This window comes from Nomia melanderi, chromosome 12 (assembly GCF_051020985.1).
Source record: "Nomia melanderi isolate GNS246 chromosome 12, iyNomMela1, whole genome shotgun sequence".
NCBI classification, from domain to species: domain Eukaryota; kingdom Metazoa; phylum Arthropoda; class Insecta; order Hymenoptera; family Halictidae; genus Nomia; species Nomia melanderi.
The window spans coordinates 12,844,171-12,857,963 of NC_135010.1; the positions used below are offsets into that span (position 1 = coordinate 12,844,171).

Here is a 13,793-nt window from a genome sequence, read left to right on the forward strand (position 1 = left end):
AATTTAAAAATTCTATAGAATTTTTAAAACTTCTATCGAGCTTCTATAGGATCTAGCTATTCATATCTTGCGATACAGATGCTCTACTTCTTCAAAGTATTCTATACATCTATTTTAGAAGCTTCTTTGGATTAATCTCCAAGTTCGCTACAGCCGACATCGTTGAAACAAACTTCGTGAGACTTCCGGCAGATACGCTACGTTACTGAAATAAAAGAAGCATCTAAACTCTTATTTCAATATTACACATTTTCTATATATTCCTCGACAGACGTACAGTAGGACGAACACCGAAGTCCATTCGGATTACCTGCAAAGTGAAAGATGTCAAGGGTGCACTGACGAACTCGCACAGTTTTTCTAACCGCTCTCATTTATTTGGTAACTCATAGATATACACGTTAACGTCTCTTAAACCTAGAGAAAATGGAAACGTAAGAGGACTGCGTGTGTCCCGTAAACCCGGGCAAAAAACGGGCGCGTCCGCCGAGCCGCGGACGTCCTAAATCATTAGAAAAATACACAGCTTACGCGCAAATCCTTTCAACTGAATCGTCGATGTTCCGAACTTATCTCGCGCTTAATGACGTTGCTCTTCGTTCCCCTAGGCGTGTGTGAAATGTTAATGCTCCCCGGTACGTGGCCGTGTCTCTCCGTGTGTCCCTCCATGTAGGATCCAGTGTGTGCCTGTATGTGTACGTGTGTGTGCGTGAATGCGCGTGACGCGCGGCCCAGCGCCGCGTTCCTTTCGCGGCCGCTCTCTGCCGATTAAATCGCGCGGAAGCGTTAAATTAATTCGTCCCGACGTGTCCGCTCATTTACAGGTTTTTCTACTTTGCGACCTCTGCCCCCGAAAACCCTGGCCCGGGAAACATCTCCGCCCACGCCCTCGGTTCAGCTCCGAACGGACAGCCTCTTCCCCTCGCGGCGATTCGTTGGATTTTTCGATTAACGCGTCGGCGAACTCCCAATTTCCCCCGGAGCGAATTCATTATTTCCTCGCTTCGGCGAGTAATTCTCCTTTCATTCCGCCCGTCCGCGTCTTCCCTCGATCGAGAACGATACACGCGAAGGAATCCCCGCGCATCGACGCGTCAACCGATGCGTCCTCGTGCTCCCGTCGGATCGGTCCGGCGGACACTTCGTTAAATATTTCCACGCGACGATCCCGTGTCTTCGAGAAGCAACCTCGCCGGCTCTCGATTTTAATCGTCCTTCCGCCTCTCGGGGATCGATGCCCGAACCTCCCGAAAAAAAACAAACAAGAGAAACGCGAAGAAAGGAGGAATGGAAAAAAGGAGAGAAATCCTATACAAATCAACGTTCGACGACGGAGAGTCTCGTTGGGGATCCTAGAGGATCCTCGAAACGGCTCGCGCGGGGCGCAAGGAACGAGGAGAGTCGTTTGGCCGCGGAGACCGGCAAACGATCGAGCTTCAGTCGACGTTGTTCGCGGCGACTCCGGGAGCAGGCGGTCTATGTACAGAAATAACGAGGCCGATCCGAGGACTCCCTCCGCTGCGGCGGTTCCTATTCGGCGGCCGCGGGGAGGAATCGGCGCCGGGAGGCGACCGATGGACACAATGAACAATGGTACACGTGGCTTCGTTGATATGTTCTACTTAATGTCGAAATCTTATTATTGTACGGCCGCTCTGGTAACACTCAACAATTCGCGGTTAAAGGGGATCCGACGGGAAGAGTGCTATCCGGTGGCGATCGGGCTGCCCTCCGGACACCATCCGCCTCACCCCTCCGTCCTCACTCTATCACTCACACTCTTTCTCTCTGTCTTTCTCTCTATCTTTCTTTCTCTCTCTCTCTCTCTCTTTCTCTCCCTTTCTCTCGTCGGATTTATACAGATGATGAAAGGAAATTTCCCTCACTCTTACACGGACAATCATCGCTTTGATATAACTTCTTCGTGGCTCCGGGCTGCAGCGAGTAGCCTCGTAATGCGAATAAATCTTTTGGCCCGGCCCGATATCCCTCCCTCTTCCTTTAGTTCTCGCTCGCGAGGATGATTCTCTATTTTGCGGGGGTAACTCGCGGCGAGATTGGATTCCTGGTTTCTTTACAATCTTCGCGACACTTCGCCCCCGGCGATGGGCATGGTTTCGTATGAAGGTGATCGGTCGAGGCGGTTTTCCTGGGTTCCGGAGGACTCGAGGGAGAGACGTTTCCTTCCTCGCGAGAGAGCCACTGCGCTCTCCGCGAGAGAGCGACAGATTTTGCTTTACTTTCTTTCGAATAGCCCTCTCGCGGAGTCGACGTTCTGAATCCTCCGCGCCCCAGAGTGCAACGCTGTCTCGTCTACGTGAGAATTTCGGGATCTTCGTCTAAGGAGCGAGCTGCCTATCACTGTGAAGAGTATCCTGATTCACAGTGAAGCTCGAGGAAGATTATGTTTTATTTACAAGTCGCGTGGGATGATGACTTAGGAATGCAAGCTTTCCCGACCTGGCAGGATCGTCGAATTCCCTGCCAGTCGGGCGGAGCCTTGTCTTCCTCCAGGAATCACGGTTCTGCGAGCGGACACAGTGTAAATGGAAGAATAATCGTAGGAGCTGTCATCAGGGAAATCAATGAAATTATGTATCGAATGTATCTGTTCGATGAGCACATCGGTGCGATATTGTTTCCGTGGATATGATCATAGGAACTTGTTCTCACAAACCTGCTCTCCCAGTTTCGAGAAGGAACGAGGATGAAGAGGCCTGAAGGAGTTAGGTGTCCCGGACATCATGGAAGCGACCAACGGAAGATCAGCCACTATAATCAGCCACTCTGCCGCGAGTTACTCGAGGAGGGAGGGCGATCGAGCCCGGAGTCCAAGCTACCAGTATACACATCGACGTTTCTTGGCATCTTACACTTACTCGCGTTTAAGAATACGAATCGTATAAAACAACTATTAACGTCCGGCCCGTTCGCTCCGGCTGACGAGGCGCGAGAGGATCGAGCTCCCCTCGCGGCCCCTCTCGAAACCACTCCGCTGGTAGACGACGGCCCCGACGGAAGGATCCGCGCGATCATTATCGTCCGCCGGATGGCTCCAGGACTCGGCCAGCTGGTCTCGGAACTTTCTCCGTCCGATTCGGGCTGATCCCGGAGCTGCATCCTTTTCCTCGGCCCGGGCGAACGGAGAGCCCGAAAAGCTCGCGGCGTAATCACTTCGCCCGGGCGGCAGCATCGATAGCGGCGGTATCGGAAATAATTCACGACGTTTTCATCCCCGAACATCGGAACGCGTCAGCCCGGGAAGTCCCTTCGATCGGAAACTTCGTGCGGCTCGTTCGCCAGGGACCAAGAACAACTCCCATCCCCTTCGCGATCCTCTGAACTTCGTAGTTAGCTCCCCGTGTCCTCTCCCTTTCACCTTTAAACTTGTTCACCTTTCCCGAACGATTAGCGGGGAGAGTTCCCGATGGATTAAAGGGGACGAAGCCAGCGCCGCGAGGCTCGCGGAGTGGAATTCAAGAGCCAACGGGCAACGCACGGTTGGACAGTAACTGATTAGCTTCTTTTCTAGTCGGCCGCGCGCCCTGTTTCTCGTCCAGGATCGTCACCTGGAGTCGGGCGCCCGGTCTCTCGCCCCGCGTCCCTTCCGTTACTCATACTTAGCGTTAGGTAGTATAGTTTTAATTGGTTACTTAGGCGCGTTGATTAGTTACGACTGTTTTTCCCCCGTTCGAGCACGGACCAGGTGGTCCAGCTGTAGGGTGTGTACTTTCCTTTCGATAATCGCGCGCGTTTGGATGGCTTCGTGTCGACGGTCCTTAGAGTCTGGATCGTCGACGTTGATCGCCCGGGTATACTTTCTTTCGATCTCTGTTTGTCGTTCTTTCGTTAGCTTCGGAAAGAGTCTTTTTTTCTCTCCTCTGCTGCTGCTGCTGCTGCTGCTGCTGCTGTTGTGTGTCGGTTCACGCTCGCGCTAGCGTTACGATCGTCCCACGATCGACCCACTCGAACATCAACTTTCGGAGAAACTGGTTGGAAAGCTGCAGGAGCCGTGGATCACACCGGAGTTTAGAGTCCATCCCGGTGGAACTTTACTCGCTCCTCTCGTCCGCTGAAGTCTCTGCGTTTTCCTCTTTCTGTCGTGCCTGGCTCGCCCTCGGTCTGTCTCTCTGTCGCCTCTCTCCCTCGTTTCAACCGATTTATGGAGTTCAGTGGAGGAAGACGCTGGTGACGGACCTGGTGGTGTGGGGCGGCAGGTCGGGGGCCTCCGACGGGGCCCCCTCGTACCCCTATGCGCTCAGCCCAAGCCGGTGGATCTTCGCAGACAGGAAGTTGTGCAGGACGAACACGATCGGCTTTGGACAGCTCTCGAGGTCCAGCTCCTGGAAATTTTAGTGCCGTCGTTATTCGTGCACCATTTTCACTTTACTATCATTTGGTGGATGTTACGAATATATGCGCTGTTTATTTTGAAAGTGGCTTGAGTCCATTTTTCAAGAAAACCAAGTTAATGTAATGCTTACGATTCTGAATAATCTTTTCATTTCTCAACGGGTTTTTGATGTTTTTCAAGTGGAGTTCAGCCACTTTCGAAATAAACCATATTAACCCATTGGCTACTGTTGGCGCTCGAACATTTTGCTTTCGGTGGACATTAAATTTTATTCACAATAATTGCAGCGAAGTATGATCCAACAATTACATCTTCTGTTAGTCATATATTACATAACTCTGATTATCTTAGTTTCCTCTAGTTCAATTCAGTGTTTTCATGGTTTCAGTACACTTTCTTACAAACACGACACTACATTCGTAGCCAAAGGGTTCAATGTAATTTAATATTATCTCATTAAACGAAGATCTAAGAAAAATATTAAAACACTACAGAAACCTGGAAGACTTCCAATTTCCTAATATCCCTTGCTTCCCACAATTTTATCCTACTCATCAACCTTCTTCCTCATTGCACCAATTACACTTCCCCATCAACAATTTATTACAGGAAAAATGAGTCCAATGTATTCATCTGTAAAATGAAACTCCACACTCCTACCCAAAACGTCTCTCGGAACCAATTAATTCCCACGCAACCTAATTAATTGTGCAACCCTCGAGAAACCGATCTTCCCTGTTGCCCTTTATTGTTTCCGAGCCGCGATGTCGAACTCCCATTTCGCAGGACTTAATAAAAATTCCAAGGAGCACGGCGCTCGAAGGATTCCCGTTTCGCGGCCTCGTTTTCAGGCTGCTCGAGAGTGGAATAATTTTTCCATCGAGACGTCTGTCGCGGCGGATTCTCCGCCGATGATTCGCCCCTTCCCGTTCCACGGCCGCGAATGGCCATCGAAAGGAGCCGGACGGTGACAGTGTTCAGGGGGAGGATGTAAAATACGCATCCCCGGCGGCGGAGGGGGTGGTTCTTTGACAGCGACAGCCACAATGGGATTACCCCGGTGCGCGGCCGTCGTTTTCACGATAATAATCTCGATGCGCCGAGTCGATTATAATAAAATTCCGAATACTTCCGGCCGCCGGTGAAAGGAACCGAAGCGTCTTTTCTTTCCGCAAGGACTGGAGACCCGATCGCGATTCCATTTGTCGGCCAATTATCGTGCACGTCACCGCCAGACGCCGATCCTCGCCGGTGTGAAGTCGCAAGTGTACGGAGGGAATTTTATCTCGTCTCTTATTTGTCATTTATTACACTTTTCATTCGTTTCGAGGTCTGAAGCGAAAGTGTGGTGTCGGGCATTTCAACGTGTTAAGGTTAATAATAATGCAATTCAGTCAAATGATTTAATATCGTATTTTTGTCATTTTGTATATTTTACTGTATGAAATCGAGCATTCAACGTGTTAAGGAACTGTTTGTGTTTCTAGTGCGAAGGGTGAAAGTTTGATACGTTTGTACGGCGAGGACAGTCGAAAGAAAGGCGCACGTGAGCGAACTTCGGCCTGAGGGTGCGGTCAAAGGTAAGAGAGGTTCGTTGCGACTGATCCTGCTGGGTGTGGTTCATTGCGTGTAGATTTTTATATTCTCTGTTTCTTCGTTGTGTACTCATTTTTCTTGTATTAGTAGTTGTACATATTATATGATTATTTATATTGATTCATGTCAATTATTGAATTCCACAAAAGAGGTTACTGTTCGCAAAGTATCTGATTTGTCACTCACAATCTCGCCATCTTCGCCGCCAAAATCCAGCCACAGCAGACGCGCGCCGTCGTCCGCGGACATTTTCAGCTTGTCGAACGATCTTCTCCATAAGGGTGTCGGCGGTGAACCCGGACTCACCCCGTTGCCGCCCACCCCTCTCGTCCCAGCAGCGAACAACGCGAAACCGTCCTCGTGGTTCACGACCAGTTGGCAGGCTTTGCCTTGCCACGTGCATCCTGCAAGTAGAAAAGGAAGAACATTGAAAATTCATCATTTAAAACTCGTGAATCGAATTTCAACCTTTATTCTAAAATTCTACCCTTATTTCATCCTCTATATTTATCATTACTCTAAATCTACAAGCATATTTCCCAAGAAATTCACATCAAACAGTATCAAAACCGCGTCAAACGCATTCGACATCGGAAAATTCCCTTGCTTTTCGATCGCTGCAACCGATTTCCGCGAGAACAGTGACCCAATTTCGAAAGCTGAAGTTCACCATTCGAATTCCATCATTTCCAGTGGACCGCCAGTAATTCCAACGAGCCTCGACGCACGGCGATATTTCTTCCCGCAGTTTCCCGTGTCTTCGCGATAGGAAGAGGAGCACGCGTGCGATGATCGATGGCCGCGACGAGAGCGTAGACGCCGGGAAGCCCCGGTTTTCGGCATTAATCTCGATTTATTATTGCCGGGCGTCGTTGCCGCGGCGAAAGGGAATTAAAATTCATCGAAGCGGAGCGCGCCGGAGGACAACGAGAGGAGAGAGCTCCCGGAGCAGCCCACTCCTACGCGTGCCGGAAGATCTATGCGAGCGTGCGGCCCCGCCGTTGTTCTCCCTCGCGCGCGTTATTTCACGTTCGAGCGCGTACGCGGGACACTCCGCCGGTGGAACGAACGATTACGCCACGGGAACAAAATAGGAAAATATTTGTTCGACTTGGCCCCTTCGGCTCCCGTCTCCGCCCGCGCCGCCGGGGGACCAGCGGACAGTTTGATCGATGTCCAGGAATTTCGGGGCGCGATTAATTTGACGCTTTATTTGGCACAGTTCTCTGCCAGCGGAATAATAAAACTAATGAAAATTTCTGCGGCTAGGTGTCCGGCTCTGGTTTTGGCCCGTAATTGAAGAGGTTTTATGCTGCTCGACGTTCCGCCGGTGTTATTATTATACGGGGCGGATTCTCGTTTCGACGCGGCGCAGGGTAATTCTGGGTGAGATGGATTCTGGTCTCGCGCGTATTGTCGGGTGTCTATGTTTGCAATTGTTTTGTTTTCTATATGAATCTTGTACTTGTTTCACTGTGATATGTATTTGTTTTCGTAATTGCGGTTGTTTTTGTCGGGGATGAATCATGCTCGTGGTGCAGTAGTATCTTTCGGCTGAGCGATTTCTGTTAGATTTACCCCGTGAAAGAACGAGAGGAACAAGGGGTAAATGAATACTCACGAACAGTATATTCGCGTAACGAGTGAGCGGCCGCGTGGCAGCCGTTGACGATCATTCTGGCCCACGTAGCGAGGTCCCGGCGCGTCTCCGCGCGCAGATGATGCGTCACGACGCCGTCGATCGTGCCTACGCGCACTGCGAATGTTGCTGCGTGCTGCGTCGCGCTGCTACTGCTGCTGCCTGCCTCGTTTTGCCTGGTTGGGGAGGACACCAGTCTGCAATCATTACAATCGGTGTCTTGAGTAAAGAGAAATCTTCAGTAGAATGTTAATAGTAGAACTACCGAGCATTTAATACGATTCATATGTAATCACTATAAAAATTGTGACAATAGATTATTTTCAGTTTCTTTGGATATTCGTCATAGTACTCAAGTGAAACTGTTTATTTCCAAAATCATTTCAAATGTTCAATGCTTTTAAATGCTTTATTTCACAATTGAATTCCTCAGAAGCCAATGCTGATCTACATTTTAATAGCATAAATATCCTTCCTAGTTAGCGAAGGATCTTCCCAATTCTTCCTTCCTGCTTAACTACATTAGCCTCCGAGCAACTCAAACCTCAAACACAATTCCTCAAAAACTTCAAACTCAGCAAACCCGAAAAATCCCGAACACTTAATTTACCACGCGGCGACGCGTTCTCAATCAGTCGCTTCAGCTACAATATAAATCCACTGCGGTGGATGCGTCGGTCGATCGAGAGCCCGGAAGAATCATCAATTACCTACGGTACCCCGTGGCGCGAAATTTCCCGCGAAATCCAGGCGTGATCCCGCGGATCATCAAGAGGAACGCGGTCGCCATTTGTACGGCAGCGGCGCGCGCGCGCGCGCGCCCGAGCGAACGCCATTATGTCGGCCCAGCGGCTCGTCGCTTTTTTTTCGCTCCTTTTCGCCGGTGGCCGACGTCGGAGTCGCCGGAGCGGCATTTTTTCAGTGTCTCCCCGAAAAAATCTATAAATCTCGCGGCGTGAGCCCCCGCGCGTACGTCAGGACCATTCGTCAGTGGGCAGATTGCAGCCGGGGCCGCCGGATTTCGCGCCGGGGCTTGAAAAAGTCCGGTCTCGTCGCGCCCCCGACCCCCGCCGCCGACCTCCGCGTCGGTCTCGTTCACGTCCACCGGTCACGGTCGGCTTCGTCCCGGCGCGCAATAAAGCCGCGAGCGATTTTTACGATCGAGGCCGGATCGCATGACGAGGTAATTTACCTTCGAAGAGAATTCTCGGCACGCTGACGCGGTGGATACGTGTCGGGCCGACCCACTTCGGCTCCCACCCACTTCGCCGCGACTTTCTCACACCCCCGCACGGTGTTTCTGTGTGTTTCCCTGAATGCGCTCCGCTAGTGGCTTTCGATGTTTCTGGGTTGTCGAGAGTTCGCGCTCGGGTTTCGCGGCGGTTATGTCGGAGATGTTTAGCGTCGAGCTGACGAGATGGATCTTGGCGGGATGCAGATTTCCTCGGAAAGCATCGTTTAATCTAATGGTCCGGGACATTTTCGAATACATTACAGGTAATAAGCTGTTGCGTCTTTTGAGTGCTGTTCGGATTGGACTGTGGGCTTCGTATGTTGTGTAATTAGATTTTAGTTATAGATATATGGGAATATAGACATCGTTAAGATCTGCTTGTTTAAATAGTAACATTTAATAGTATGAAAGATGTAAAAATATTCAATGTTAATATTATCATCGTTTCAATAAGGGTTTCAACAATATTGGTTAAGCTACCGTTAAAATGGAACGAAGGATGCAGCATGTCAAACACGGTGTGAATGTCAAGTAAACCTGACAGGCAAGTGTTTCGCAGACACCCGTTATAGCGGGACACCGTGGTGCGCGTCGAATAACGTATGAGCTCCTGCGGGTGCAATCCCGGGCTCGAGCGTTCCCGGTGGATCCCGTTCGACGGATTCTCCGTGGCTCGGAACGTTTTCCACTTCTGATAGTCGATGTCTCGAAACGGGAAAGTTTCCGCGTCGCGAGGGGAACGCCGATTGCGCGCGGACTTCGTGAGGGAATTACGGGAGCGGCGAATGCATTAAGACTCCCGCGTCGCGATGGATTCAACGGGCTGAGAATAGTAATGATCCCAGCGATTGTGCGTTGAAGGCTCGGACGGTGTCTTCCTCGGGATATAATCCACCAAACCGGTTTTGCTTCGAAAGAATTGCTATTTCCAACACACATCTCCGTACAGCGATATCTACAATTGTCTACATCGAAATTTTCAGCTACAGTAACTTTAAGAAGCCTGGAAATTTGCTACAAGTCGTCTTCCACAAAGTAGAATTTACAGTCTCGGCTTTCAAACGGTTTGAAAGATGTTTGCAACCGTCGAGGAAGGATCAAACAATATTTCAGAATGTTGAAGAATGAAGAATGACTGTCTTAAATCTCCGGAAATCCTCGAAGCGCCGGCAAAAAGATCCACGAGACTCTACAGCGCCGTATATCCAAGATCTTCCCAAAAACCGAAGAAAAATACACCGTCGCCGGCAACCAACACCAAATTCAAGAGCCCCTGTATAAACAACGATCGGCAAAATCCTCGAATAAAGATGCTCCCGTGGATTCCCGGGGATCGACAATTTCCCGCGTTGTCCATCGATAATCGAGCGTCGACACTCGACCTCGAGGATAACGGTAAGAAGGACGAAAGAGGGACGGGGGAAAAAAAACGGACGAAGGAGGAGAGAAATAAACGAGTGCGGCGAAAAGCCACGGGGGCGAAAGAGAAATATACAACTGCAGAGAGAAAAAGGGGGTCGGCGGAGGGTAAGAACGGCGGGAAGGGGTGAAGGAGGCAGCCGTCGGTAAATAAAGGCGTTAAACGAGAATGGATGTCCGTCCGAGGTCCCGTAATCCCGGCGAAAAGGAACGGAGCGGAAGCCAAAGGGAGCAAACTTTCTTCCACCCCCGTCGCCGGACCGAGAAAGAAGTGTTTCGGTCGTTGCCGAATCACTTCCGGTTTGTCTCGCAGTAAAACTTCCTTAAGTCGGCCATTTCGTAGCTTCTCTGGGCGCCCCCCCCCCCCGATACGCGGACCCCTTCGACCGGAAATAGCTTTTCGGTGCGACCGTTTCCCAGCCGTTCACCAACCCCCCAGCACTCATCCCCTTGCGACGCCATCTTTTTCTTTGCCGGTTTTTCCCTCGGGATTTCCTCCTCCCTTTTCCCGTCTGTCGAAGCTGGACCAGAGACGCGCATCGTCGCGCTCGACTTTCTCAAAGGCCACCCCCGTGTGCGCGCTGTCGCCCCCTTTATATGGTAGTTGATAATGGTTCGATAATCGATTTACAGGGGAAGCAATTTGTCTGGGGCGGAAGATTATTTGTTGGGCGATTGAGCAGTTTGACAGTGATCAAGAGTTTGGGCGCCCTTTTCAGGGTAAGATGGGAATGATAGGGTTGGCGCTTTTCAATGATCAAGGGGTGAGCATGGTTTATTTGTTAAGGGTAAGCTTGTGGAAGCGATAGGGAATTAGAAGGAGAGCGGGGAGTGATGGGCTTGTGGAATAAATACCAAAAATATGGTCTGTTTGCGATCGGTGCTCGATGGGTGATCGCGTAGAGCACTTGACTGGCGTCCGGCTGACCGGGGTTCGAATCCTCGGTGCGTCGTTTGTGTATTTTCTGATTTTTTCATTTGATTTTCTGATATGCATTCGAATATTGTGATTTTCTTGGGAAATTTAGCGCGACAATGTTATAAAAATTGTGATACTAATTAATTGACTGGAAAATAGCAACAATAACATAAAAAATTAGTATGATAATTAAGTTTCTAGGAAGTAGCAATAACAATATCATACAAAATTAGTATAATTATATGAAAGAAAAAAGGAATCGGCTGGGGAAAAAGCGAGTTTGATAGGAAAATTGCAATAAATTAATTGGTACTGTATGTGTTGTTGTTGATGTATGACAAGGAAAAAGTATAATCAGAGAGTATAAATATTAATCAGGTTTATCAGGAGTAAATCAACAAACAAGAATAATTTCCCAGGAGTTCCACTAATTCAAGAAATTCCAGTGATGAAAAGAAAATCGTTTCCAAAGGTTTAAAAACGTGGAAGGATTCGGAATGGTTAATTAAGCTGCAACGCGTCACTGAAGTTTCAATCGTGCATGCCTGCCGCGGTGTGTAAATCACAAAAACAATGTTCGCGGAAAATTCTGAGGTGTATAATGAACCCCCTCAACCAAGGGAAACTCGATTTTCAAAGAGGGCCACGGGAATGTATTCCGCCGGTGGAAATATTCGGCGCGAAAAATGGGAACACGGTTAAACTGTGTTAGCTTGTTGTTTTCAAGCTCGTTGTTAACGTTATAATTGGGTGAGACCGCGAGCGCGGGAGGGTCGCGAAGAAGGGGGAGGTGTACGCGCGTTGTTGTTCGTCTCTCTCTCGCGTTGATAACAAGTTGTTTGACAGTAATAAGCGTGAAATAAAATTGTGCGTCGTATAATGTCACGGGTGTGCCAACTTTCCGAATGAAAAGAGCGCGAGTGGCTGCCGCTGGGATAACAACAGACCGTGTGCCGCTATTCGCGTAACGGATTCGTAGCCGCGAATTTGTTCCCGATCGTTACAAAAGCCGTTGGAAATTAATGACGGCCGATTATTAGCAACAAAATTCACTGTTAATTACACACGTCTTCTCGCAATATGCGTTATTAATAACATTTTATATGAGCGCACGCGAACGCCGGTCACATTAACTCGAAAATTCGAAACGCTGGTCCACTGCCCAGGAACGATATCCTTCGGTAATTTTATCAACGGTACTATATCATATTTAATTATAATATCTGTTAAACGATTCGATGGCTCGAAATCATAGCCGGATTGTTCATGAAGGATTTAATTATCTAAAATTCCCGTATTCCGTTCGGATGTGTGACAATTGAATGAAAACCAGGATATGTCGACTGTAATTCCATTAATATACTCGACAGAACAGCGATCCATAGTTGTCAATGATACAGTTGACGTCACCGCGATTTGTGTCTCCGTCGATTTCCCGACAAATTACGCTTTCTGTTTAGAACTGCTCGAACCAACGCCGTTCGATTCGAGCAGGGAGGAAAACGAAAATCGTTGAGAAAGATCGCACGGTGTGATGGGAAGGGTGGTCGCGGACAGAAAATGGAAGGACGATGAGCGAGAAGATTGGAGGAAGATTGGAGAAGGACGAAGACGAGTCCGCAGGCGAAAATCCTGAACTCGTCCCGAATATTGCGCTTCGATCGCACGTGCGATAGGAAACTGTCGACGACACCTTCAATAATTAATGTCCACCCGGGGGGTTTAATTGATCCGGTTCACCGTTCGATTATCGAAACCCCATCTTTCACACTACGCGCTCGCATCTGACTGGTAACTCTGCGTGTATTCCGCTCGCTTTCCGCTCGGTTACATCCTTTTTCTTTCCGTTCTTCAATTTCTTCGCCGTTTTCACAAATTTTCTTCGTCCTCCTTCCATCGAAAAATTCTACATTAATTCCAGAATAAATTCAACGATCCTTGGTATCACTCATTTTCCTTCTCACGTTCAATTTATTCGTCGATTCCTTTCTTTAATAAAATAATTAATCACCCTTCTATTGAAGTGTTAATTTTCTTAATTCTTTCGTCCGACACTTCCTTCTCTATTGCTCAGGTTTAATCTGTGTTTCCAGTATTTATTGACTTTTGATTTTGAAATGACTTTTCCTATTATTATATTTGCTACGTTGTAACTATGTTAACCGACGTACTATTTACTTTCGTTACTAAGCTCGTGTAATATTTTACTATCGACAGTTTGTAAGAAATACAAAATTTTCCGTTCTACTCGAGGTGGAAATTTCATTTGTAGATAATACACTGATAATAACAAAGTAGTTTGCTCTGATCCGTGAACAACATTGATTCTTGTTAAATAAGTTTCGAAATCTTCGTCACGAGTCTCACTCGTCATTGTACTCGTCATTGGGTTAAAGCACAGATAGTAGCGATATTCTCGACAGACCGATATCTCGAGAGGTATACTCGTTGTTTCGCAAATCGAACGAGCCACATCGAGGGCGGTGCGAACGACGATTCGATCGGTCCGGCGAATCTCGAATCATGGCCAAAGGCGATCCAATAAATTACCGTTCCCCGCGAATATATCTCTCTTCCTCCGCTCGGTTTCTTTGTAGCTGTTGGCCAGCCTCTTCCTTTTGCTTTCGTTCGC

The 13,793-nt window shown here is 48.6% G+C and overlaps 1 protein-coding gene across 3 annotated transcripts in view; it reads right to left on the minus strand.

The window, feature by feature from the left end:
- Positions 1-361: 361 nt before the first annotated feature.
- The window catches only part of Syn1 (Syntrophin-like 1), a 412,539-nt gene continuing 399,107 nt past the window's right edge, over positions 362-13,793 (minus strand). For all 3 annotated transcript variants that reach the window (XM_076372582.1, XM_076372583.1, XM_076372581.1), the window contains exons 6-8: positions 7,572-7,786; positions 6,137-6,354; positions 362-4,343 (exon numbers count right to left, since the gene is read on the minus strand). In XM_076372582.1, coding sequence (XP_076228697.1) covers positions 4,251-4,343; positions 6,137-6,354; positions 7,572-7,786 — 526 coding nt within the window. In that variant the 3' untranslated portion in view covers positions 362-4,250. The remainder of the gene's footprint in view (positions 4,344-6,136; positions 6,355-7,571; positions 7,787-13,793) is intronic.